Source organism: Ovis canadensis, chromosome 12 (assembly GCF_042477335.2).
Source record: "Ovis canadensis isolate MfBH-ARS-UI-01 breed Bighorn chromosome 12, ARS-UI_OviCan_v2, whole genome shotgun sequence".
In the NCBI taxonomy this organism is placed as follows: Eukaryota; Metazoa; Chordata; class Mammalia; order Artiodactyla; family Bovidae; genus Ovis; species Ovis canadensis.
Genome location: NC_091256.1, coordinates 61,475,839 through 61,503,269, shown reverse-complemented (window position 1 = coordinate 61,503,269; position 27,431 = coordinate 61,475,839). Strand labels below are relative to the sequence as shown.

The window sequence follows — 27,431 nt, the reverse complement described above, 5'->3', positions numbered from 1 at the left end:
CGGAGTTGTGTCTGTCTCTTGTGTGTCTTGTCTTTGTGTCATTTCACTCGCAATCTCCAACACATGGGTTCCAGTAATTGCACGGTTTTTAGCTGCTCTGTGGCGTGCAGAATCTGTCTGGACTGGGGATCAAACACATGCCCCAGCATTGGCAGGTGGATTATTATCCACTGTACCACTAGGGAAGTCCAAGGCCTATTCTTCTTGTCAGACTTTCATATATTTTGCTTCATATTGTTTTAAAATTAATAGTTTCTCCTTTAGATCTTGGCCAGAGGGTCAGTTAATGGATGGTGGTATCTGCCTACCTCTGGAGTCTACAGACAGGGTTTGGGCCATGAGGTGCAAGGGAAGGGTTTTTCTTGGGATCCTCCAGAAGGTATGACTGGAGGAAAGGCCTGGACACCCCAGGGGTTGGTCAGGGGCCTGGGCCTAAAATGCAAAAAAGAAAGCAAAGTGAAGTTCTCTTAACATCTGTATCTCGGAGCAGAATATGACACCTTCATCATTCCTGAAAGTGAGTATTCAGGACACTGAACAAAGTTTATGGGGTAGATTTTCCTACTTTGCACACAACTCTGAGATGCTTTATGACTGCCCAGCAGCACCGGTTGTTGCTGGTCAGTGAGTTACTTGTAGTCAAATAATTTCAAAAGCAATTGTATGAAAAGTAGCAAAAACTTTATAGCTGAGTCTTTCTTACATTTTATCTGAGACAGTTCATTTTAACAATTCTGAAATAATGTTGGAGTGCCAAGTCACCTTCCCCTCTTGGGCTGGCCACTCCAACACAGAGGACAGTGTTACCCAGGCCTTCGACCATTGCTGGAGGAAGTCTTTGCTCCATGGTCACACTTCCAGAGTTTGTATCCTGCCCCCCTTTCTTTGTCCTGTTTATGATTTTTCACCTAAACAAAGCAAAAAAACAGCCAGTTATTTTACCAGAAAATCACATTTGTTTCCCTTGTGGCTCAGCTGTTAAAGAATCCACCTGCAATGTGGGATACCTGGGTTCGATCCCTGGGTTGGGAAGATCCCCTGGAGAAGGGAAAGGCTACCCACTCCAATATTTCGGCCTGGAGAATTCCATGGACTGTATAGTCCATGGGGTCGCAAAGAGTTGGACACGACTGAGCAACTTTCACTTTCTTTCAGGTTTGTTTGGCAGCAGTAAAGAATTATAACTCAGGACATGTAACTGTGATAACCACATGCAAGTCTGGTAAAGCAAAGAGGACATTCTTTTATAGAGGAGGAAGGGAAGTTGTTATAAACAAGAAGTCCATTAGAGGAAACATTGGAGTTTAAATAAGATGGCTTCTCATTGGCTGAGCTGTTGCCAGGCAGGGAGATCTGCCTGGTGGTGGTGGTGAGGTGGCTGCTCTGGTCACAGGTGCAGGACTCCCCTCCTCTCTGGTTCTGCGTGGACACTGGGGGTACATGCCTGAGGACTTCCACCTTGTGGCCTCCCAACTCCATTTTAGTTGAGGTGTCCCTTGATTAATTTTCAGATAATTCTTCTCTAAATGTTTGCAGGAGACGTGGCTTTGCTGCCTGTGAAGGGCTGTGTGTGACTTCCAGTATCAGAGAAGCCACAGCAAGGGTCTGAGTGGTTTTACTGACGTTTGCTGGAGTTTCGACTTATTCAAGAAGTAGAATTTGGGGCAAAAGACAGTAGATCGACCAGGATTCGTCACACCCTTGTTAGCTTCAAATATGGCCGTTTCAGCCTGTTTGCTTATTTGCAAGTTAGATACAATACCTGTTAGGAAGTTGTTCTTATGAAGGAGCCCTAGCCGCCCCCCTGCCCTGGCCCCGCTCCCTGAAACTCCTGCACAGCCCCTTCCCCCGCATCCCCCATGGCATGCTGGTGTCTGCTGGGCCTTCTCAGTCCTTCCCCACTGCCAAGCCTGTCCCCTGCCCCCTCTCACAGGCTTGACCTACATCCATATCGTGGTCAGAAGTGATGGCTGCAGTCAGGTGGGCCCAGAGGAGCCCATGTTTCCAGGGAAACATGAGATAGCAGCAGATGTGGGCCTGGGCTCAGGAGCCCACAGGGTCCTGAGAACTGGGTCTGGATCCACGGGTGGGAGAAAGGGTATGGGCCCCCCACCTTGAACCTCCTGACCCACTGCCAACACTGACTCGCATAATGTAGCTTCCAGGACTCCCATCCTGACCACAGCCCTTCCAGGCCCATTTTCTATCGCTGCACATTAGGCCTCAAGGTGTCTCTGTGTTGCACACCATCCACATTCATTAGGCCTCACCACATCTTGGGGTGCTTCTGGGCACCTCTGCTGGCCTCCCCTAATTAGACATTCTGGAGGAGGGCAGGTGGAGTGGTCAGTAGTGAGGGGTCACCAGAGCTGCCAGGGCAGAAGAGGGCAGAGGCTCAGACCAGGGACAGGTGGCCCTTGGGCACCCAAGGCATTGGGATCTGAGCCTGTTCTAAGTGTCTGAGGGTGAGGGGATCCCAGGACGTAGTCCCCTGGGAAAGGATTTCACAGACCTTAAGTACAATCCCAAGTGTGTGAGCCTTCAGACCCAGCTAGCGGGTAGGGCCTGGAGGGGGAACCCCACCATCAGATGAGCCCACTGGGGTCTGCCTGGGCCTGGGCTGGGCCCCTGGCCACCCCAGGTCACTTGGCTGTAGGGAGTTGAGGCTTCCAGTACCTTCCTGGGTATTTCCTTCTAGGCTCTCCTTGGGATGGCCAAGCAGCCCTTCTGGATGCTGCCCCTGGTCCTGTGGGTCCACTCACCTGCCATCCTGGCCATCACCTCAGCCAGTTGCTCCTAGGGAGCCAGGTTTCCGTCTATATGGGCACTGTGCCTTGCATACGAAGGTGGGGGCAGCCGTGGCCGCAGCTGCTAGGGCCTCTGGCTCGTCCTGACTGGCAGATGGGGAAACAGGGACAGCACCACTTTGGCTGCCCTTTGGGTACCCTTTCTACACGCCCAGTGGCATGACCCCTGCCCTGGCTGACCCTCCACAGTCCCCACCTTGGCCTGACCCTGGGACTCAGCCTCTGAACTCCATGGGGGTTGGAGGGGACATCTGAAAGTCACCCTCCGGACCCCAGGGCTGCAGGTGGCCCCCTTGTGGCTTCAGACCAGTGTCCAGGAGTGTCCTGGGAACCCAGGGTCCTCACCGAGCTCCCAGTAAGTCGAGCTGAGGTCAGGCTGTGCATCTGTCCCCAAGGCTGCCTGTCTGGAGCTTCTGGGGGCGAGAGGCCCTCCCCATAGGGTGCCCAGACCAGCCCTGAGTGTCCTCTGTGGGCTCCTTCCTCCTTGGCCTTGCCCACCCTGACCTCACCTCTTCCATCAAATATCCTGGTGTTTCCTGGTTTGGACGCAGCCCAAGCTCCAGCCTGGCTCTTCTGGTGTGAAATATGCCAGCAGTGGCCTACTCCCTGATGTGGTGACTCAAGTACCCCCACCCCTGGCCCCAACACCCCCTTCCCAACTTCTCTGGGCTCCTCCGACAGACCCCTCCCACAGGGCCTCCATCTCCACAGCAGCTCCCCCTCCCGGTTGGCACCCTGGCAGACTTCCAGTGTCCTTCTAGCCAGTGGCTCCTGGGTATGGGAACCTCAGCAGGACAGGCCTGGCCCAGGCTGCCCTAGGGCAGGAACTGCTGGACATGGAGCCTGATCTGAGAGAGAAGGGAGATCGGCTGGGTGGGTGCCCAGCACTGAGGCCTGGGAGGAGGTCAAACAGGCCAGGAAAGGCCACCACCCTGACAGTTGGGATCTCTGAGGGACCAAAGGCCTGAGCCCACAGAAATACCCTCCCATCCTGCAGCCTCTGTGCCTCCAGCTCCCCGCCCCCTTCCATGTGCTCCACAAAGCCTGGAAGGTCAAATTCAGAGATAACAGCCTTTGATAAGCACGGTGACCCTGCAGGTGGTGCCTGTGCCAACAGAGCCTGCACCTGTGGTCCAGAAACCCTGGCCAGTGGGCTGACTCCTGCCCGCAAGTAGATCCTCTGCTCCTGGAGCAGCAGGGCCCAGCCTGGGGTCCACGCATCCTCAGCTAAGTCCATAGAAACTTGGGCTCCGACAGCATGCCCACCCCACTGCCCAAGGACACACTGGCTTCCAGGCAGACATGCTGGCCACCGAGCCCCACTGCAGAGGAGATAGCAGAAGCCTCACAGCCACTGAGACTCCCATGCAGGATGGGGTCATGCTCCCATGTGTGCCTGGATGCGAAGGGAGCTGGGGAGGCAACCGTACACACATGCCTCTGACCCCAACGAGCAGGCCCTGGGCCGCTCCGCTGCTGGGTCACCCACTGCACCTGTCCTGTGCTGGCCTCGCAGCAGTGCCCACAGGGTGCTTGTCACAGCTCCCAGGCCCCAGCCCACAAGGCTGTGTCTGTGTCCAAAGTACCTGCTCAGGCTCTTGGCAAAGCCTGGCCCCGCCTAAGCCCAGGCCCGAGAGGGGGAGGCCCAGAACCAGAGAGGGGACCATGCACCCGCTGGCCTCCGTGGGGCACCCTTGGCCCAGAGCTTGGGCTCCTGCAGGATAGGCCCAGAAGCCTGTCCCCAGGATGTGACGGGTGGGGTGCTGCTGGAGTGTGAACCACCCCCACACCCTACAGGTGTGCCAGGGGTAGCCTCAGTGCATCGGGACTCCCCAGGCCCGCCCACCCCCTCCGTGATTTGGTGTTGGTTACAAAGAACCAAATAAAGTTTTTGCTAAACCCCAATTTTTAAACAAGTCTGTTTATTGAAAGAATCTGAAAATAGTAATAAGGCTTTCAACATTTAACAAATTTCAAGATATTAACAATATGAAACATTAAGAATTTACTTCAAAAACCCAAAGTTTCCTAGATCATTCCCCATCATTCTGCACCTGCTCTGTTGTCTGAATGCGTGACCTGCATTCTGACCACTCTTCTGGAGCTAAAGCTGGGGGTGTCGCCCCCTCAGCCTGTGGGAGGCCTGGTGGGCCACGCTCTGTGCTGGAGCTCACGGGCAGAGGGTAGGAGCCCATTTCCACCCCAGCACTGGCTGAGCTGCCCAGATAGCCACTCGGGTGGACAGCTCTCAACAGACACCTGAACAGTGGCCACGGTGCTCAGGCTGCAGGGCCGGCCCTGGAGCCCCCAGATGCCCTCCTATCAGACCATCACGTTCCAGATGGGCGGAGCTCAACCTCCCGGCCTCTGGCCCTCCAGAAGTGAGTTGGAGAAAGTACAGGCCCTCCATCGTTTCTGGCCAATTTCACAGGTGAAAACTCAGCTCAGAAAGAATTCAGTTACTCAAAACCAGGATACCCGTTAGGCACCAGTAACCAGAGGCCCACTGACCACAACCCTCACAAGACTCCATGTGTGCCCAGCCCCAGGCAGCCGGTCAGCCAGCAATAGAGGCATAGGGGCTGGAATGACAGATGTGCCCTCGAAGCCAGGCCCCTGGGGAGAAGCCAGAGCAGAAGCATGCCTTCCCGGTCCACCAAGTGCCAGACCTTCTGAGCAGAGCCACCCAGCTCTCTAGATGGCCACCTGGGCAGCACAGAATGGTCCCACTTCACAGCACAAGCCCTCCCGCAGAAATCTCACAGTGTGTACAAGAAAATCTGTACATAAGCACTCTCAGAAAAGTTTAAAAGAATCTCTAAAAAGTAGACACAGGATTGAAAACACCTTCCAGGGTGGGGAGGCACACCCCTGCTTCCCGAGGAATGTGTGTGGTCCGACCCCTGCCTGCCATGGCATCACCAGAAACAGGGAGGAGACCAGGCCTGGGGACTGAGGCAGGAGGCCTGGCTGGGGAGCAGCTTCGGCACAAACTCCCCCCAGTGGCTTTCAGGGACATGGTGAAGCTGAAGGGAGATTTTTGGCCGTGAGACGTTTATTTTCAAGACTGTAGGATAGACCCGTTCATTCTGATCCCCTCTCAATTTCAATAGACTGATTCGTGGAAGTTTCCTGACAAGGAATCACAAGGAGCCCACCACCCAGCTCAGCCATAACCACCTGGCTCGGCCATCCCCAACTGGAGTGGGCTCTGACTGCTTGCCTGGTGGGTGTGCCTGGGCTGACTTCAGAGCTTGTGTGGCCTGCTGACTGGCTTGTTTAGAAATGCAGAAAAGTCAGATTTAAAACGTTAAAAACAACTGATCTGGTCGACACAAGGCAGACTGCAGGCCCTTCCTCTGGCCAGAGACAAGTGGCGCGGGGCCCGTGACGTTCACAGAGCACAGACAGGGCACCGGCCTAGCTCCCCGCCCGCTCCTCCCCGCCCTCCTCGTCCGCGTCCTCCTCGTCCTCCGGGAAGTGGGCCTGCTTCTTCCGCACATTCCAGTGCAGACACTGTGCCAGGCTCTCGAACCAGTCGCTCACGGGGTCACGGACGCAGATGGAGGGAAGAGGGTAGCAAGAGGTCGTGATGCTAATGCTGCAGCAGAAAGGAGGTGAACGTAGCCCCTCCCGGAACTGAGCCCCCTCCCGGAGCTGAGCCCCTTGCCGCCCACCATGCAGGACCCTCGACAGCCTGGCTGCTGGACCACCTCAGCTCTGCTTGTACCCTCTGCTGTGCAGCCTGGCCCCATGTCCTCTGGTGTCATGGGCACCTGGCCATTTTCCAGTCTGGCCCTGAGGACAGCCGGGCTAGAAGCTCAGTGGTGCTGTTGTGCCCCCCAGGACAGAGCCGTGGACCCCCTCACTCCACCCAGGTCAGTGAAGGGGACTCCCAGGGCAAGGCGGTGGGAAGACGAGGAGCAGGTGCAGCTGGTAGGGCACCATCACCCAGGCAGAGGTCCACAGCTTACAGCCACCCTGGGCCCACCTGCCCTGGCCACTGCACCCAACAGTCCACACACCTGTCTCCGTGGCGGATCTCCTGTCTCTTTCGTCCATCGAAAGACACCCATGCAGTGTTCCTTGCCTCTGGTGACAGCATGATCTGAAGGGTCAAGCAGCGCACGTGTGGGGGGCTCAGAGGACTCTGATTCTGAGGATCAGATGCATTCTGAGCACAGCTAAGTGCCACAGACCCCACCCTGGGGCACCGCACCAGCCAGGAACAACCTCATAGGCAACACAGTGCCCACCACACGCCACGGTCAGCTCCAGGCCATGAAGTCACTGCACTATGCAGACACCAACCACAGGGTAGAGGCCCACAGGGCACAGAGGCCTGGAGCTGTGTCCAGCAGATGTAGCCCTGCCTGCCAAGGTTCACACCAAGGACGTGCTGGCCCGTGGTGGCCTGCAGCAGGGAGCTCGGGCCAAGGAAAGAAGAGGTGGATGTGGAGGGGCAGTGAGGCCAGTCAGACACCAGAATGTGGCCCCAGGGATGTGCCAGGCAGCAGTGGTTAATCGCTTGAGGGTCTCCCCACCCTGACTGTCCCCACCCACTCAGGCTGAGAGCCCCGCCCCGCCGACTAGATCCTCTGGGGCACAGGACACATGACGAAAGGCCAGAGTGGACAGAGTCCCTCCCACCCCCAGCAGGGCAGGCAGGCAGCCCCACAAGGGCTCCAACAAACAAGGGTGAGGGCTCTGACCTTCAGCTCAACCCCCGCGGGCACCACAATGGGCCGAAAGGACAGCGAGTGGGGGCAGATGGGCGTGACCATGATGGCGGGCACGTTGGGGTGGATCATGGACGCCCCTGCGGCGGCCGCATACGCCGTGCTGCCCGTCGGGGTGGAGACGATCACGCCTGCGGGACAGGCTGCAGGTCAGGCTAGGGCACTGCCCCCACGCCCACCCTCGGGCAGGCCTGATGCCCACCTACCATCGCCCTGTACTGTGGTGATGAGGTGCCCATCCAGGTAGACGTCCACGTTGGACAGGTAAGAGGAGGGGCCTCTGTCGATCACCACCTCGTTCAGGACCTGGGGGCGAGGCCACCGCGCACTGAGCAGGCAACAGCGCATGGGCCGCTCCCAGGCTCCCTAGGAGGTCCAGCCCAGAGCCCCTGCCCTGCACCCCCTGCCCGAGGGCAAGGCCCGGAACCTGGCTGGGGAGGGGCAGGCCCACAGACCTGGTACTGCACAGCCTGCTTCCCAACCTCCACGTCCAGGCTTGCAGTCAGCACCCCGTTCTCACTGATGCCATTGGGGACGGCCACCTTCTTCCCTCGGGGCTCCTTCACGACCCTGACCTTCAGCCGGCTCCGGAGAACAACAGCTGCGTTCCCTGGAGGCCAGCAGGGGTCACACCCAGGGAAGTCAGCAGGTGGGGACAGTCATGCCACAGAAGAGCTCCCCACTCCCTCGACCAGGGACCCCCTCCCATCTTCACACAAATGGAAGGCGACACCCTGGGCTCCTGTGGAAATCAATCCATTGCCGCCCGACACAGACGGCAGCTGAACTGTGGTGGCTTCAGCTCCTCTCTGTGAGGACAAGGTGTCTGACCCTCAGAATCAGAGTCCTCTGAGCCCCAAGCACTCAGCACTGTTCTCAGCATCATTAAAAACCTCCCAAACTAAAATGGAATCACAGATAAATAGCCTGGAGACAAGGATTGAGAAGATGCAAGAAAGGTTTAACAAGGACCTAGATGAAATAAAACCTCCCAAACCACGCAGGATGACTATCCCCCATGGGAACTGCTCTTGGGCTCAGGAACACCCCAACTCACCCTGTATCACCTGCGTAACTTGCGACTGAAAGTTCTCGAAGTTGAAGGGGGTCAGGAAGCCCAGGGAGCCCAGATGGAATGCCATGACTGGAGGCACGCTACCCTGCGAGCCAACAAGACAGGTCACTCGCTGGCCAGTGCACGTGGAAGGCGCGCGAGCACCAGCACAGATGGACCTGCGCCCGGATGGTCCCTGTGAGGGTTGGGGGGGTGGGGGGAGGGGGCGGTGCTGACACACAGGGCGCAGGGTCAGCCAGAAGCCTGGGAGCCGGAAGAACAACAGCTGGAGAGCTGACAAGAAACGGGGGCAGGGGGACCGACCACTGGCCAGAGGACAGGAAGGCGTGGCAGGGCAGGACACGAGGGCTCTGACACACACAGGCCATGTCCAGCAGGCTTGGGAGGGCAGTGAGCCCCCATAGAGATGCCAGGGAAGAGGCAGCCGGGGCAGGAAGCCTAGGGTGGGACTCGGTTCCCACCAGGTGGCTCTGCAGCCACTTCCTCTGAGAAGGCTCACCAAGAGAGAATGAGAGCTCTGAGGAGGTGGGACATCCTGGGACCCTCAACCTTGGCCTCTGCCAGCCGCTGCTGCCCCAGGCCCTGCTGGACTCCACCCTCCTGCCCTCCTTGCTCCCTCCCACTTCCAGGTGGCGCCCTGGGGGCCCACCTGACCTCCTAACACGCCCTGGCAAGGTCCCTCCCCGGCAGATCCCTGCCATCTGCAGCCTCCACAGTCCCTCCCCCACCACACCTCCCCGGCGGCCTGGAGCTGCTGCTCTCACCTGCCCCCGACTCTTGGCCCCCTCACTCAGCCTGCACGCCAGCTCTCCCAGGGGTCGCCCTCCTCCCAGCCCAGTCCCTGGGCCCTCATGCGCCATCAGCTGGCCTGGCACAGCTTACAGCACCCACAGCAGTCCCAGTTCCATGTCCTATCGCCTGCAGCCCTACGGCCTCAGGCAACTGGGACCTCACCTGGAAGAGGGAAGAGGCATATAGCAGGGTCCCGTCGCCCCCCAGGCAGATGATGAGGTCGATCTGATTGGAGATGTCATCGTAATCTGGAAGACACAGGAGACGTCAAGCACCCCAACTGCTGGGCACGGGCCAAGGCAGGGGTACCAGAGAGCCCGCTGGGTTGGGGGCAGCACCCTGCCACCCAGGGACAACCTGCCTTCTCTGAAGGTGCAGAACTTCCTCTTCACTGGCCCGAAGTGGTCATCGCTCAAGAGGGCGGGGTCTTCCAGAACCTTCTTCTCCACATACACGACCATGTTGTTCTCCTGGAAGGACATGGTGGTGTCAGCCCCACCAGGAAGACAGGTCAGGGCGCTGGTCTTCTAGAAGTCTCTTTCTGCGTCTCAGGCTTTTCTGATGGGGGTCAGGGGAGAGAGGCACGATTCCTCTGTCTCTCAGATGCAAAGTGCCTTTGTTGGACTCACAGTACACACTTCTGAGCTCCTGCACCTGGCTTACGAGGCCTCCTGACTTGAGCGGATGGTAGGAGAGCCTGGAGCCCATGCTCACTCACCTCCATCAGGTACGCGCAGAGCTCCTTGAAGGGCTGCAGCAGGCTGGCATCCCGGATCTTCTTGATGACGAGGACACTCTTCGGGGACTTGTTCCACGTCAACCGCTGGCTGGCAGGGTCTTGGATGTGCCTTTGAGGGGAGAAGAGCACTCACACAGGCCCCAGGCTGACCTGCTGGCACCTGCACAGTATGGCGATCCTCCCCATGCCCGGCTGTGCCCCTGCCTGAGGCTCCTTTGGGATGAGGCCCACACAGGGACCTGCTTAGAGGACGTCCCAGGTGCACCCAGACCAGCCAATATAGACTTGGGCTTCCCGCTGACCCAGGCCCACGCAACCCAGTGGACCTTCGCCTCCACAGTAAAAGCCTCTTTTAAAGCCAGTGGCCGGATCTGGAGCAGTGAGACTGTGTTGTGTGATTTCAATGGCAAGGACATGTCACCACGCGTGTCCAGGACCCTGATACGAAGAGGACGCTGGTGACGACGAAGCGTCAGTGTAAGTCCATTGTTTGTCACACATGCACTGGCTTCGGGGATGATGACGGAGGAGTGCAACAGGGAGCTCTGCACCTTCTTTTCACTTTTGCTGTGAACCCAAAACTCAAAAAATTAAAAAGCAAAAACCAAAAGAAGTCAGCTGGGCCAACGACAGCTCCAAGAGTCCCGTGGCACCCAGCCTCGGTCACTGAGGGCAGGGCCTGGTACAGTCTGTGGGCAGCAGGCCCTCCCCCAGGGGCAAGGGTGTCTGAGGCCAAACCCTCACATTAGGGTGGGGCCCCAGGCAGCACCTCCGCCTGTTGGGAAACAGCCCTGAGGACTGCAGGCCATGCAAACCTTCTGATGCAAGTTCCCCAACGGAGACACTTGCTCCAGATCACGCCCCATGGCCGGTGCCTCCCTGAGAACCTGACGGCCCCACCAGCAACCGTCCACACCATGATGCGAACCACTAAACAGGTGGTGGGTCCCTGGCTGCAGGCTGTCACTGACTGACCATCACTCACCCTCTCCAGGCGTTTCTGCAAAGGAGGGGGTCACTCATGGCCCTCTGCCGGCACCTCCGCCAGCCTGGGTCACACGCGCAGCATGGCGGAGGATGGTGCTGGGTGCCCAGCATCTCGGTCATGCTTCACTAACGGCGGGAGTGCGATGCACCCCAGCCCCCCCCAAGACTCCCCAAGTGTGCACCGGCACCATAACCCCGCTGTCTGTCTCCTTAAAACTGAAAGCAAAACATAAAGTAAAGTGATTTGCTAAAGGCTGCAAAAACAAGTGCAGAGCTTCCTAAAATGAAAACTCAAACCAAACAAACTGTATTTGATCTTACTGCGCTCACACCATCCTCTTGTCCAATCGCCTCTAACAGCAAAGGGGCCAGACCTCAGACAACTGCTCCTCACCAGCTGGCTGCTGAGCTCTGCCGCTCTGGGCGGTCAGGACGGGCCCTGTCCAGCTGCAGACAACAGCCCTGGGCTGCGGAACCGGCTTGGCCCATGGGAGGGGCCTACACGCAGAGGGCGGGCACTGGCGGGCCTCTCGTCACTCCACCTGGCCCTGGGCCTAGAAGGAGGGCAGATGGAAGTCTGCCTGGCTGGTGAGGTAGACGTTGAAGCCCCCTCCCCACTGACCAGGCAGGTGAGGCTCACAGCCCCTCCAGACCTGTGAGTCAGTCACACCCAGCCAGAGCCACTGTAGGGCCATCGGCTCGGTCTTGGGCGCCAACTGGTCACTCAACTTCCTGTTGGGTCACTGTGAAGAGGGATACTGACCCCTCCCAAGGAGGCTCTGGGCGCTGGACAGCTTGGCCAGACACCCACGTGAGCCACAGTTTCAAAAGCTGAAGGCGTCAGATGCTAGTAATTCCAACATTTCAACATAACAGAAAACACGCACTCATTGGTGAGATGTGAGACAACCAAGTAGAAGGTAAGACTCTCATAATCAGCTCCTCTACACTGCCAGGGGAGAAGTCAGGTTAGCACACAACCCCTGCCCCTGGCCAGGCTGTAGGAGGGGCAGGGACCACACAGGAAGGGATCACACCCTACCAAGGTGCTCAGCCCATCTGACTGAGCTGAGCCAGGGCCAGGGGGCAGAGAAAGTTGCTTGCTCAGCCCTCGACACTTCTGGGGCACCTGCTCCTCTGCCTGGAGCACCCCACAACCCCACCTGACCTTGGGGAGCAGCTCAGATGCCACCCTGAGACCCCACCCAAGGGCTGTAAGGGCAAAGCACACATACCTGGGCTGCTGCGGGCTGGGCAGGGCAGCAACGGCCAGTTATGGTTGGACGGCCAAGGGCCACCAGCATGCGCTGAGGCCGGGCTGTGAGTGACGAGGAGGGCGTGGCAGTGCAGGGCTGGGGCGCAGGGAGGGGTCTGGGCAGCCAGCGAAGGCCACAAAGGGCGGGCACACAGCAGGGTGCAGCCAGGCGAAGGGTTTGGGGGGCCAGCGGCCAGTGTGGCTGCTGTGCTGGGTGTGGGCCTTGGCCTACCCCCCATAGATGTCAACCCTCCACAGCTCCCTCGAGGAGGGGGCACAGACGGTCTATGCAGTGGGCAGCCCACCGCCAGGCCCGACCGCAGAGCTGGTTGGAATCCTGCTGCTTCCTCGCCAAGCTCTGGTGGCCGGAGCCATTTGCATGTCTTCTCCCCAAGACAGAACACACAGAGCCAACAGACGACGGCCCCTCTCTGGCACCGTCCAGTGCTAGGAGGCGGCGCTGGACGAGTGGGGAAGACAGCCTAGGTCTAAGTGTCTGCGAAGCAACCCAAATTGCTTAGTTTTTAACTAGTTTCTCAGGTGGCGGGTGTTGCTAAAATGCAGGGCTTATCTTTAAAAAAAGAGCCATGCCCACAAGGCGGGACTCAAACAAGTCAACTCAGATTTTCAAAAAACACCTCAGATTTTCAAAAAACACCAACTGACATCTCTGCATTTCAATAGTAATGAAGAGAAACACATGTGAGTCACCAAATGCATCAACATGCAATACGTTATTTTTCCTCCTTGAGTTTTTCCTGTCGAAGCTCCTATGGCCTAAGGAGCAGACCCCACCACCTTCTCATCCTGCGGAGTCGGGGACAGTGCCATGTGGCTGCCAGGCCCCTGCCCTGCTCCCTGGAGCATCAGAACCTCCCATAGCTCCCCATCCCTGTGGAGCCCCCCACTGACTCACATGATGGTCTGGGGATTCTGAAGCACGCAGGCCTTTGGTCCAAACGTGGTCACTGGGCACGGCCCGTGCAGGGAGCGGGTCCTCCTGTGGGAGAGGATGCAGGGCGGGCCCTCAGTCGCTGAGAGACACACATGCGGACGAGGCACTGATTCTCAGACTCTGCCATCTTCACTCCAACAGCCTGAGCACCACCATCTGCCAGCACCCGAGCAACAGTCCCAGAACACTCACCTGATCCCCAGAACTACTCTGAGGGCAACATGCTGTGGCACTGCCCTCAGAGGGGACTCCCAGAAACTCCTTACAACAAAGGACCCAAACTGGGGCAGGCACCTGGGCCCCACCCTAGAAAAAGGGGATGTACCATGGGGCGCGGGCCTGCGGCTCTGAATTCTTGTCCAGGCAAGTCTACTTGAGGACCAGTTGTTGGGCATGTCCTTGGGAATTAAGACCTCAGATACCATCCCCCAGCCATCCAGGTTCTAACAAAACGCCCATGCTGAGTTGTACTGTCGATGAAGAAGACAGCACTTCAGCAGCTCAGCATTTCCAGCCACAACTGAATCACAGGGCACCATGGCCAGCACACGTCCTAGGGACGACACCGCTCGGTGGCCTTCCCTGTCCTCCCCTCAAGGTCCAGCGCCGGTCCTAGGGAGCCATGTGGATGCCCCATGGAGACAGGGCGGAGGTGTGTCCACCCTCACGCAGAGTGCCAGCTCCAGAGGCTTTGTGGTCCCTTTGGTTATTTTTTTTAATTTTTGGCCATACCACATGACTTGTGGGATTTTAGTTCCCCGACCAGGGATATATGCCAGCTCCACACTGGACCACAGGAAGGTCCCCTCATGGTCCCTTTCTACACCAAAAATACTGGCACAAAGATAGCCAAACACAGATGGCAAACTTGCTTTCATCTCTGCCCATCTCAAGGCTCAACAAACGCCAAATCCCCACACGGACAAGGCAGATTTCCTATTGTCTCGTGAAGGGCAGCCGAGCCAAGAAGAGTTGGTCTGGTCAAGGGCTCCCCCAACTCCCCAGCTCAAGAACATGTAGGAGCGGCCGCCGGCCATGGCCTGGCCTCTGGGGAAATGCTGTTCACAGCAGGTTTCTCTAAGTCTGCATCACAGTCAACCTTTGAGAGCAGACACCTCTGACCCGCTGCCACTGCACCAAGTTCAATGTTCTCTGAAGGGAAAGGGCGGGAACACCCCACCCCGCAGAGCCGGCAGCCAAGGTCTCCCGCCCCCCACTGGGACTCTGACACAGGAGGGTGGCGCAGCTGCTCACACGGAAGCATCTCAGGCCCCGCACCCATGGCAGTGCTGGCCAGGACAGCTTCGCCCTGGACTTGAGCGACGTTCACATGACTGAGGCCGGCATAGCCACCCCACCCCCATTACGTGCCCAGGGCCTGGGGCCACACTGGACGGCACCCCCACACCTCAGCCTCCACAGTGAGGATGGGCATGGGGGGGGTCGGCTGGGAGTGCCCTCTGGGAGGCCATGCCAGCCAGCACAACCCCCTCCTGCCTCCTGAGCGCCCCCACAGGCCCAGAAGGCCAGTACCTGAACTCACGGGCGCTGGCCAGGACCGGTGCGGCCGACAGGCTGCGGGACTTGGAGCGGCCCCGGAGTGGGTGGCCCGGGCCCCAGTCCTCGTCCCCATGGCATGCAGAACAGCGGTACGAAGACGCCTCTGCACACGGCTCCTTGTTCCCGTTGACTTTTTCTTGTTCCATTTCTGCAGTTGATGGATGTGGAGGACTTTGGCCCGAAAACCCAGGATGCCTTGGTTTAATAAAATAAATATTATTATTGTTTCAATAAAATAAAGTAAAGCAATGTACACAGACACCTACACCCCTCATCAGGGAAAATGGCTGAAGTCCAGCCTATCCAGTCTGGGAAGTCTGTTTTCATCCCAAAGGCACTTAACAACTCTGGAATCTACCTGTGGTTTTCCATGAATCCCCATGCGGCCATGGGGCCACTAACAACCAGCAGCCTAGCATGCAGGCACATGCTGGGACTTTGATGAGAGAATTAACGGTCATGAGGTACCTCTCACCCAGAAAAGTCTGGGTGAACACGACTGAAGACCAACCATGGGCACACTGCACCCTCATCCTGCAAACAAAGCCACACTCTCCTCCAAGGCCAAAGAAACACTTGCCCAAACTGACTTATTTGGTCCTCAAAGAAAACGTCAATTTCCAAGAGCTTCATCTCCCAACCACATGCAGTAAAGCAGGAAAAGATGGAAGCAGACACAAAACAACAGTCCTCAACCACCTGGGAACATCTCAACTTCCTCCTAAGCCACTGAGGGCTCACAACCGCACCCATACCCATGTGACGCTGCAGCCAAGAGGGAGCGCGAGCACGGTCCACGCGCCCATCCAGACCGACGTGATGTTACAGCACAGAGGGAATGCAGGCCGGGTCCACACACCCAACGAGCTGCCCCCAGGTCCTTGAGAACAGCGGTCAGCAGCCAAGGCCTAGTCAGAGAGCCGAAGCAAGAATCAAACGAGCCTAAGAGAAGTGACAGAAACACGGCAGAAACCAGAGCGCCAACCAGTAGAAAGAGCAGAGCAGACCTTGGGCAAAAGCCACATGAACAAGCCAGTTTGGACGAGGGTGGAAAGAGCTACATTGAGAATTTGGGCCAAAAGGTCATTTTCTTAGGAAACCACTGACTAACGGGAGAGGCCTGGCCTTGCAGCTGGGGCCATGGGGCCTGCCCATCCTCCACGCTCAGAAAGGCCCAGCAGCTCAGCCTGCCTCCTGGCTCGCGACACCCTGAGGACAAGAGAGGGGAATGGGGCAGGACCACAAGGCAGGCGCCAGCATCAGAAGCGACAGCGCAGGGGCCAAGAGAAGCCCGGGGCCTCTACAACGAGGCTGCAGGTGAGGGCCCCTGAGTCCCCTGCCGCCACATGCACTTGACACTCACATCAGGAGCTTGCGAAATACTAACTCCTACACCAGACCCAGACCAAAGTCTCCAGCAGCCATTAAAAGCTCCTGAGCCAGGGCGTTCCCTGGCTCTGTGTTTTCACTGCCAGGGCCCAGGTTCGATCCCTGGTCAGGGAACTAAGATCCCAGAAGCTCTGTGATGCAGCCAAAAAAAGAAGAAAAATAAAAGAAGCTGAAGCTTAAACATACCATTTACAGTAGCACTAAGACATAAGACATAGGGATGTAGTGAGCAAAAGGAGAGCAAGCCTTACTTCCAGCTGTAAAGTCAGGAGAGTGAGCCGTACTTCCAGCTGTAAAGTCAGTCAGTCACAGAGTGTAGCGCGCACCATGGTGACTCCGGTCAGTGAGACTGTTGTGCTTATTTGAAAGGTGCTGAGAGGGGAGGTCTTCAAAGTTCCCATGAGAAAAAAGCCTGGTGACTAAATGTGGTGCCAGACTTACTGTGGTGGTCACTTCACAACACACACAAATACTGAATCGCTAGGTTTCCTGCTCTACCTCACTTTCAAAGCACCGTGGACACAACTGAAAGGAAACAAGTCAGTGGAGAGACATGCCATGTTCACAGACCAGAGAACATGGTATTGGTGAGATCTCAATTCTTCCCAAGCCCAGCCTTTTCTATCAGAAGTAACAAGCTGATTCTAATATTCAGCTGGAAACTGGAAACTTAAAAGGACTGAGAATAGCTAAAAAAAAAAAAGCCCTGTTGAAGGACTAATGCTATCTGATCTGATGACCTGCTATAAAGCTGCTGCAACCAGACTGTGTGGTACTGACACAGAGACATACACGTAGACAAAGGACCCAGACGACAGTCAGGGGGTTCTCAACAGAGGTGCCGAGGAGTCAACAGGGAGAGGACAATCTTTCCTCCAGACCGTTCCAGGTAAATACCACAGCCACACCCAACTCTGCGAAGTTCAGTTCTTCTCACAAGTTGGCAAAGGTCAGCTCATGATGGATCGTACACTTAAATGTAAGAATAAAAGCTATAAAACTTAAAAAAAAAAAACCACTAGCGAAAATCTTCATGGCCATGGATTTGGCAAAGATTTCTTAAATAGGATACAAAAAGTACAAAGTTTAAAACCTGACAAACTGAATTTCACTAAAATGTACCCTTGTAAGACAGTTGTAACCCTTCGTAAGATACTATTAAGAAAATGAAAATATGAGCTGACAAAAATCTTAATGAAAATATGAGATTGACAAAAAAATATTTGCTAAACTTATATATGACACAGAACTTGCTTCCAAAATATATAAAGAATTCTTAAAGCTTAGTAAGAAAACAACTCAATTAAAAAACAGGTAAAAGATACCAACTTTGGGCAACTTCCCCAAGATACACTGGTTGCATCTTGAAAAGCACATGAAAAGATGCTCAGCATCCTTAGTCACTGGAGAAATGCAAATTAAAACCATGAAACATCATCCCACACCTACGGAGAACAGCTAAAATGGAAGAAAACTGACCATGCCAAGTGTCGCAGAGCCTGAGGAGGAAATGGAACCCTCAGACAGTGCTGGTGGCATGAAAACGGGGTAACCAGTTTGGAAAACAGTTTGGCGGTTTCTTAAAATGTTAATTAAGCATAGTTCCGCCATCTGCTACAGCCCTTCCACTCTTGAGACATTTACCCAACAGAGAAGAAAGCATGGCCACACGACTTGTTGAGACACCTCACCCGTGACACGACTGTCCCTTGGATCTGTGCTCAGATGCCACCTGCTCAAGAGAACACCTGTACCTCCCGCTCCTACCCACCGGTGCCCAGTTCCTTTTCTCCTCAACCCTGACCACCACCTGCTGCCGAGTTCTTCTTCACAGGGGTCTGCTTTCCTCGCAGCCCAAGGAGCAATGCTGCAGAAACTCTGCATCTCTCAGGCCTGACTTCATGTGATCACTACTGGCCAAGGGGAGATGACGTGCTGGCAGCTAACAGTTCAAGCCCAGAGCTCGGGGACATGTGGGGCTGGGCTCTGTCAGCACACGGTAACACTGACAACCACAGAACCAGACAGGCTCTCAGGACTGAACCCAGGACACACCAAATAGATGGGTCTGGATAAGAGTCTGTGGGAATCCTGGAACGCTTAGCGGAGGACACAAGAGTGCTACGGTGCTGGGATGGAGAGCCCGAGGCGGCCTCAAGTGCTGGGAGATGAGGACAAGACCACCAGCTGTGGGGTGGGGTGGGGAGGGGGCAGAGTGAGTTCACGAGTCTGGCTACACAGAAAGGTCACGATGCCTGAAAGGACACAGGACAAATTCACAAGAAATACAAGAAGGCAGGTTTGGTCTCAGTTAATATACAAAAGCTATGTACACGTTTCCCTCGTTTCAGTAAAAACTGCCCAAGATAAAAATGCAATCACTAACCTCATTGCTTGCCTTCCCGTGCTGGCCCTGCTCTGACTGCCTCACTCATGTATATCACTTAATCCCCACAGAGACCCCACAAACTGCCGTGATGGACCGTGAATTCACAACTTTAAGAGGAAATATTGTTTTTTAAAAAAACAAAAAAACTTGCTTTAAGCTGTTACTGAGAGGCCTGGTAGTGGCTTCACTCTGAGACCTGAAAAACGGGGTTGCAGAGGATGAGATGGTTGGATAGCATTACCAACTCAGTGGACATGAATCTGAGCAAACTCCGGGAGATAGTGGAGGACAGAAGAACCTGGCATTGGGTATTCCATGGGGTCACAGAGTCAGATATGACTTAGCCACTGAACAACAATAACATAAAGAATAGCTGTCACAGTGTAGGAGTATGGATGCTTACCCTGGCCTAGGACATCAGCCATAGGGAAGAGCAGGCCAGGGAGGCCAGGATCATAGTGTGGAAGTGTGAACACTCACTCCAGGCCAGGATGACCAGTGAGCACCAGAACCAGTGCCCACACTGCCGGGCCCTGTCCAAGCACTTGACTCAAATTGCCTGACTTGCCCTTGCAAGGAGCTGCGTGGAGGTGTCCAGGAGACCAAAGCCCAAGGTGACACAGTGAGGAAGGCAGAGCTCATATCTGGGCCCCTGGCATGACCTCAGTGACACAGACGACGGGACCCAGCAGAAATGCCCAGGGTCCTGGGAGGAGAGAGGACCCTTCCTGCCTCATCTTCTGGAAAAGAGGCCTTTGACATAGCCCCTCCTGAATGACAATAAGGTTATCTCAGGGCACACACCCCAGGCTCCAGTAACATGTAAGATCAAGAGACAATGATTATAGGCAGTGATGTCAGAACCCTGGCCAAACAGAACGTGAAGACCACTATCCTGGCGCTGCACCAGCTGCAAGAACCTGAAACCTGCTTGCCAGGAAAGTGAAAAGTGAAAGTTGCTCAGTCGTGTTTGACTCTTTGCGACCCCATGGACTGTAGCCTGCCAGCCTCCTCCATGGAATTCTCCAGGCCAGAATACTGGAGTGGGTAGCTGTTCCCTTCTCCAGGAGACCTTCCCAACCCAGGGATCGAACCCAGGTCTTCTGCATTGCAGGCAGATTCTTTACCATCTGAGCCACCAGCCTGCCTTAAAGCCAGCTGAGCCTGCAGGTGATGCGGTAATCCTAGGAGTGTGTGGAAAATTCTACCATCCCAAGAAGACACAGAAATAACTATCCAGTTAGAGTAGTGCAATCCTGAGAAGGTGTGGACGAAGATGCAGGTGATATGGTAATCCTAGGAGGGTGTGGAAAATTCTGTCACCCCAAGAAGATACAGAAGTAACTATCTAGTTAGATTACTATAATCCAGTTAGATAACTATAATCCTGAGAAAATACAGACAAGGAAGTAGTTAAATCCTACGATGCTGAAATTTTCAAAAGTCTTATAACTGATTATATAATCATTGGATTTTTACATACTTTGTTTGCTATTATGGGCAATATATTCATTCAAAAGAACAAACCATTCTTCAAAGTAATTCTCATCTAAATGGCTGAGATGAATTTATGTCTGTTAACAATGTTTCAAATGTTGCCTCCATCCCCACCAGGGACCTCCACCTACAAGCAGTGCAGGACTTTCTGAGCGGCTTACTTACCAGGGCCCAAATCTCTCCAACAGCCTCTCAACAGACCCTGGGACAAGTGCTGAGATGTCATTTCTGCAGCTAAGTATGCCAGTGATGCTGTCTCAGCTTCTACTTGCAGTTTAAGAATTACATCGCACTGACTCTCAGCGTAATGCGTTATTTGATGCATCCTCAACATGGACACAACACAGAATGTTTAAAAAGGATCAATCGACACCAAGTGGGGCGTATCCCAGGAACGCAAGCCTGGCTCAGTCAGTGTAACCCATCTCACATACACCAACTGATGGGCAAGAAAGTGGAAAAAATTCAACACCCAACAGTGGTAAAAATTCTCAGCAATTAGGAATCAAGGGTAACTTATCCAGCTTGGTAAGGAGCACCTACAAAAAAGCTACTACTACTATTAACTTGATGGTGAAAACATAAGACTGGGAGCCAGGCAAGGATGTCTGTTCTGACCACTCTTAATCAGCACAGTTCTGCATGTCACGGCAAAAGGCAAAGAAGGTAGTCTGAAATTAGAGACGGTCATCATCTTCAGTCACCAAAAAACACGTGGATGAAATATAACAAAATACACAGAGGACTTGTATGCTGAATTGTATTTTAAACACCCTGATGAGATAAATCAAAGATGTAACTGAGAAGACTCAATGTAGCAGAGATGTCAGTTCTCCCCACATCGATCTACAGGGTTAGTGTGATTTCTACACAAATCCCAGCAAGATTTCTTGGTAGATATGGCCAAGTTTATTCTAAAATGTATGTGTAAAAAGCAAACACACTTTTTTTTTTTAAGAAGGATAAAGGGAGATGAGTGACTCTGAAGACTTCTCTTTAGCTGTAATAGTCAAGACTGTGGCCTTGGGGGAGGGCAGATACAAGTCAACGGAGAATACAGAGCCCAGAAACACAACCACACAAACACAGTCGATTAATTTTTGACAAATGTATATAAGCAGTTCAAGGAAGGAAAGACAATCTTTTCAACAAAGGGTGCTGGAATCATTTACATCTATAGGCAAAAAAAGTAAACCTAGGCCTAATCTTCACATCTGACACAAAAATTAACTCCACATAAACTAGAAAGCCTTCATAATAAAATAGAGAAGAGGGGATTCCCTGGTGGTCCAGTGGTTAGGGCTGCAAGCTTTCACTGCTGAGGGCATAGGCTTGATCTCTGGTCAGGGAACTAAGGTCCAGCAAGCCACATGGCACGGCCATGAATAAATACACAAGTAAATAAAATGCAGGAGAAAGTTTTCGGGACCTAAAGTTAGACAGAATCTTTTTTGTACATGATATAAAAAGCACACTTCATAAAAGATAAAAAAAAATTGGTAAACTGTGCTTCTTAGAAACTTGCTCTGTGGAAGACTCTGTAAAGAAAGCCGAAAAAAAAAAACCACAAATCAAGCTATAGACAGAAAATATTTTCAAACTAGATATCCAACAGATCTGTACCTATAAAATAGCAAAAACTATCAAAATTCAACAGTAAAAAACAGACAGTCCAATTAGAAAGTGGACAAGAGCTGACTGGACAGATGAGATGTGCCCATGGTAAAGAAGCAGGTGTAAAGATGCTCCATGCCGATGGGCCAGAAGGAACTAAAACCACAGTGAGATGCCACTGCACACTGACCGGAACAGCCAGACAACTCAGCGCTGGAGGTCGCAGAGCAATGCCTGCTCACACACCACCCAGGACCAGAACATGGCCAGACACTCTGGAAAGGGCTGACGCCGTCTTATAAAAACTAAAAACTAAACAGACAGCCTAGCAAGTGCACCTGGCCATTTACCCCAGAGAAACACTGATGCTCACAGAAAAACCTGCACCTCAACATTCACAGCAGCTTTTAATTTGCAGCAGCCAAACACCAAAGACAGTCCAAGCGTCCCCACTGGTGAGCAGGCCCGGCCACCAGAGGGAGTGGACATGGACTCCGAAAGAAGCTGGGTGACTCCAGGCTGACTGCAGGGCAAGGAAGGTCACATGATAAATGCTCCCATTTATATAACTTGCTTTTCATTCATTCTTTCTTTCTTTTGGGGGGCATACCACGTAGCATGTGAGATCTTAGTTCTCCACCAGGGCCCCGTGAAGTGGAAGCTCAGAGTCAAAAGCACTGGACCACCAGGGAAGTCCCTTACACGCCTTTCTTGACATGACAAAACACAAGCGCATGGAGAACAGATCACTGGTGGCCAGGGAGTGTGGGGAGCCTGGGGTGGGCTCCCTAGGTGACACCAGATCTGAGTCTGTGGTGGCAGCCACACAGCTGTGCCCAGTGGTGGGAAAAGTGGTGAACCCAGCAAGGGGTGTGATGGAGGTGCCAGGGTTCACGTCACTGTGCCACGGATGTGGGGATAAGTGCAGGTGTTCCTCTGTATTGTTTTTCACAACTTTCTGGGAGTCTAGAATTATTTCAGTTCATTTTCAAAAGACATCCGCACTGGGAAGTTTTAACAGAAAAGTGTTGGAGCATAATGACCAAGAAGGAAAGGAGACACACCGTGATGCCCATAAGCAAAAGTCACACATAAATATAAACATAACATGATGCCCAGTGCGAGCTCTCAACATACACCTGCTGAAATACTGAATGAAAAAGCAAAGTTTACCCCTCCTTAACACTGACGCGATAAAAGGTACCTATTAAATCTCCCCTCTCCCGCCAGTAGGTGATGCTCAGTGCTGGCCAGGACCTGACAGAACTGGGCCCACAGAGGGGCAGAGGCTGCTGGGCGGAAGAACAGGATCAGAGACGCGAGGGGGGCTTCAGCGTGGCAGACCCGACCCCTGGGAGATCTCGCACGCGTTTGGGCTGAAGCAGGTATTTGCACACCTAGCTCTCTGCACAACAGCCCGCCTCCGGGCCACCTTCACCCGGTTCCTCTTTTCGCCAACAGTCTACACACGCATTTGCCCGGCCCCACGCACTGAACTCTGGGCCGAGACAGCGGGTCGGAGACATCGCAAACGACGGACCGGCAGCCCTGCCCGCAGGACTGGGCCCCTTGCACTGTCGGTCAGAGCCTGGGGGGTGGCCCGCAGCCCCCGCAGAGAACCGACCCCTCCAGTCATCCTGCGGGTGAACCCGGCCTCCCTTCCAGCCTGGCTCGGGGTGCCCCGTCCACCCCCGGGGCCGACTCGGGCCCACCCCACGCCCACCTGAATGCCAGGCCCAGGACCCCTGGGCACCCGAGCCCCAGGGCCGTAGCCCGTCGGCCGCACCTGCGGGTCCCTGTCCTCGTCCTCAAGTTCCCGCAACGGGGCAAAGGTCACGGCCAGAGCCCAGGGCGCCGTCCAGCAGGAAATGCGTACGCCTGGGCTCAGGCCCGGTCCCCGGCGGGTGAGGAGGCTCCACGAGAACCAGAGCGCGGCGGACGCAGAGGCAGAGAGACAGGGGGCTCGGACCCGGCTCAGACGGGCCAGCCGCCGGCCTCAGGGGTCGTCGGCTGGGCGCTGGGTTCCGAGCACAGAGGAGCTTTCCGAGGATGAATAGCGCGACGTGGACCCCTAACTGACCGCCCCGCGTGAGGGCCGGGCCCGCCACCTCGTTCACAGTGCGGTCGCGGGGGTCGAGGTCCGGCCACCCGGACACCTGCCTCGGCGCCCGGGGCAGGGTGTGTGGCCAGTCAGTGGGCAGGGTCGTTCCCGCCCCGCCCCCAAGACCCTGACCCCACGACCCCGACCCCACGACCCCGGGCAGAAGGCCGGGCCGAGGGGATGCGCACTCACCGTTCGCTGCCCCGGGCGCCTGCGGGGCCGTCTCCTCGCCAGGCCGCACCCGCGCGTCCCGGCGCCCCGCCGCCGCTCGCCGTCACTAGCCGGCCCCTGGAACCTCGGCCGCCCCCTGCCCCATGGCCGCCTCCGGCCCCACGGCCACCCGGCCCGCCGAGCAGCAATACCGCCGCGCCGCCAGTGCGCAGGCGCGCTCCGCGCCCCGCGCATGCGCGCCCGGCGCCATACGCATGCGCTGCACGCTCGTCCCGCCCCTCGCAGGTGGGGAGGCCGGCTCTGAAGCTAGGCCCGGACAGAGGGCGGGACCGAGGCCTGGGTTGGAGGCACTGTGCGGAGAGTGCGCGCGGGCTAGGAGTTGCCCTCTGGGGAGGAGCGGGGGCCTCAGGGCTACGCTAGGTATCTACTCACCTCGCTGTGTCCTAAGCAGGTTCGCCAACCCGGGCCCCGCCCCTCTCGCATCCCTCCCGGTGGGCTGACTGCGGCCCAGCTAGTGGTGACACTGCCTGCCGCGGACTCCTTAACCACTGCTTAGAAGGAAAGTACTTTGGCATAGAACTGCGCCCCTTGGCTGCCAGCACAGGACACAGGTGGAGGCAGCGGCCTGGTCCTGCCATCGTGGACCTGGCCCACCCCAAGCAGCCCGGCGGCTCCTTGCACACCCCCTGGACCTGAGGGATTCTAGGCAAGGTCTCAAGCGGGGCCCCTCAAGGGTGACCTGCCAACATTGTGCTTCCTCATTGAAGGACCTAGAGAGGAGGGAGGAAGGGCCCAAGAGGGAACTGCTCTCCCGCAACCCCAAGTCCAGGCATGGTAGGTTACCCAAGTCTTGCTGAATTGACAGGTTATGCACCACCAGGGCAGTGAGTCAAGTGTCCCAGTGGTGTGCTGGGCTCCTGGATGTGATGATGCAGGGCCTCTGTAAATGAGCCTGGGTGAGCCACCTTTTTCCTCTCCCCCTAGGCCTCCTGGACAGAGCATCTGGTCCAGGCCGTGTGCAGACAACGAGGTCCTTTGCAGCAGCCTGGCCTTTAAATTTATGTATCTGCATACCTGCTGCTGACATCTTCTCTGGCTGGGAACGCCTGGCCCTGTATTCAGAGACCTCGAACACACCTGGGCATAGCAAAGGACACCTCTTACATGACCACAGGACCATGGGATCATCAAGGGTGAATGGCAAGCAGGGCAAAGATGGCGGGAATTTGGGGGGATTTCTCAAGCTCCAAACTTCCCCATATCTGGTTATTTTGAAAACCCAACCACTTCCTCAAAGTGACCTCCCCCCAGACACACCCACAGAAAAGCAAAGCCTTTTGAGTTGCATTTTTTGGATGATATTAGCACAGAGAAGGCAATGGCTACCCACTCCGGTACTCTTGCCTGGAAAATCCCATGGGTGGAGGAACCTGATAGGCTGCAGTCCATGGGGTCGCTAAGAGTCAGACACGACTGAGCAACCACTTTCACTCTTTACTTTCATGCATTGGAGAAGGACATGGCAACCCACTCCAGTGTTCTTGCCTGGAGAATCCCAGGGACAGAGGAGCCTGGTGGGCTGCTGTCTATGGGGTCGCACAGAGTCGGGCACGATTGAAGCGACTTAGCAGCAGCAGCAGCAGCACAATAATACGAATGCTTGGCTAGGGCCCCCAAGAACCTTCTAGAGCAGGCAGAGTGGGCAGAGAAGGCAGCTCTGGCCTGGTAACAAGCCAAGGTCACCCAGCAGGCACCCTTCCTGTGCAACCCTCTCTAAAGGGAACTTGTGTGGTGTGTGTTTGTGACCATGGAAGTCTGTCTACCCGGGACCTCAGGCAGACCTCGGGCAGGAGCGCTTCCGCATTTCAGAGATGAGAAGATGGGGCTGTGGCTTCCCTCAGCTGAACCTATTGTGCAATTTCTCCCAGCAGGCCCTGAGGCTTCTCCCGGGCCTCAGAGCCTCCAGCTTACACACTGCGGTCCAGGATAGTGCAGGGAGGGGCACTTTAGGCCTCTGGAAGTTTCCTGGAGGAGATCTTGCTTGGGCTGAGAGCAGGGCTGAGCTGGAATGAACTGGGCAGAGGGCAGAGGGAAGGGTCAGCAGCAGGAATGCAGGTAGGTGTAGGGATGGGAGGTGGACGCCAGTCAGGCCCACGTGGGCTGGGCAGGTATGCCAGTGTGCCTCAGAGGGGCTGAGGGTTCAGGAAAGGCCATGGGTGTGAACTTTCCCAGTGCCACACTGCTAGACTCTAATGTTTCTTTTTTGTAAACATGGCTCCCCTACCATTTAAGCTTTCGATACCCCAAACCTGGACCCCTCCTCTTCTGAGGGTGGAAAGATGGGGGAAAGCAAGGGTGGGGGATGGGGGGCTGTAGAGGGAGCAGACAGGGCTGCCTGCCCAGAGCTGGACTCACTCAGGCAGGAAGCACCTTTGGATTTGGGTGCAGGGTCTGGAGACGGCACTTCTGTTTGGGGTCCTGCTCCAAGCTCTTGGGGATGTAGGCCTCAGCTGTGCCTGGCTGCGGGGGACAGGGTAGTGGGAGGCTGCCCCACACCTGAAAGGGGAAGTGGCTGAGACATGGAGTCTCCCTGTAGACGGGGGTGTCCCCCAGTGCTGGCCTCCAGCCAACAGGCCCTGGTTGCTGACCCCTCCTGTCCCACCCTTCCCAGTCCTCCCCAGGGACCAGTGTCCAGAACTGCCCACTTGGAACACAATACTGCAGGGAACCAAACCCTCAGGTGCAGGGGCATGCATGTGTTTGTGTGAGCATGCCCTGCCAAGAGCCCATAAGAGCCCCAGCAGAGGCAACTTGGGCCAAGGGAGCAGACATCACGGGCCTGCGGTGGGGGTGGGGGGTTCTCTGATAGTGCAGCGCCCGCTCCAGCACCTCACACATGTGGGACTCACCAAGTTCTCACAAGGCCTCAGAGCAGGTGCTTTTGTTGTTGCAGTTTTCTCACAGGGAACCCCAGGCACAGAGAGGCCAAGTAACTGGCCCCAGGTCACAAGGATGTCAAAGAGCAGGATTTTCTGCCCCTTCCATTGGCTGGACTCCAGGAATGGGGAATGGTGGAGATGTGGGTGAGTTGGAGCAAGAATGGTGGGGGCAGGGCAGCCTTTTCCTGCTCTCACACGTAATGAGGGACCCTGGGGGTGGGCACAGGGGCTCTGAGGACCTTCCTATTGTGTGGGTGGTGGTGCTGGGTGGGATGGACACCACGTGTGCACGTGAGAACAGAGATGGGGGCCCAAGTGATCTCAGTCTCCCTGCAAGGACTCAGTTTGTGTCCAGCAACCATGGGTCCAGGGCAGAGTATGGACATCACAACTGATAAGAGGAATGCCCACCAGAGCTAGCG

General features: G+C 55.6%; 1 protein-coding gene across 2 annotated transcripts; it reads right to left on the bottom strand.

Annotated features, from left to right (window-relative positions):
• Positions 1 to 4,712: 4,712 nt before the first annotated feature.
• NADK (NAD kinase) lies at positions 4,713 to 24,345 on the bottom strand. Of its 2 annotated transcripts, none has more exons than XM_069545902.1 (12): positions 24,092 to 24,345; positions 14,883 to 15,104; positions 13,311 to 13,394; positions 10,132 to 10,261; positions 9,775 to 9,883; positions 9,576 to 9,661; positions 8,604 to 8,706; positions 8,002 to 8,156; positions 7,753 to 7,852; positions 7,520 to 7,677; positions 6,833 to 6,915; positions 4,713 to 6,408 (listed from the first exon to the last, which is right to left on the bottom strand). In XM_069545902.1, exons 2-12 carry the CDS (start codon positions 15,053 to 15,055, stop codon positions 6,228 to 6,230), a joined length of 1,362 nt encoding a protein of 453 aa, XP_069402003.1. In that variant the 5' UTR covers positions 15,056 to 15,104; positions 24,092 to 24,345; the 3' UTR covers positions 4,713 to 6,227. The 2 variants fall into 2 exon arrangements, with proteins under 2 accessions (XP_069402003.1, XP_069402004.1); XM_069545903.1 differs by having other exon boundaries at positions 7,520 to 7,689; positions 24,092 to 24,286.
• Positions 24,346 to 27,431: the final 3,086 nt, after the last annotated feature.

Bases quoted from the DNA above. Each gene is read 5' to 3' on its own strand.
- NADK (XM_069545903.1), bottom strand. From the start codon at position 15,055: ATGGAACAAGAAAAAGTCAACGGGAACAAGGAGCCGTGTGCAGAGGCG. The intron at 8,707-9,575 runs GTGAGGTCCCAG...GTTGGCTCGCAG, and splicing joins ATGCCTCTTCCCTCTTCCAG to GGTAGCGTGCCTCCAGTCAT. The intron at 6,916-7,519 runs GTCAGAGCCCTC...TTGACCCTTCAG, and splicing joins CCGCGGGGGTTGAGCTGAAG to ATCATGCTGTCACCAGAGGC.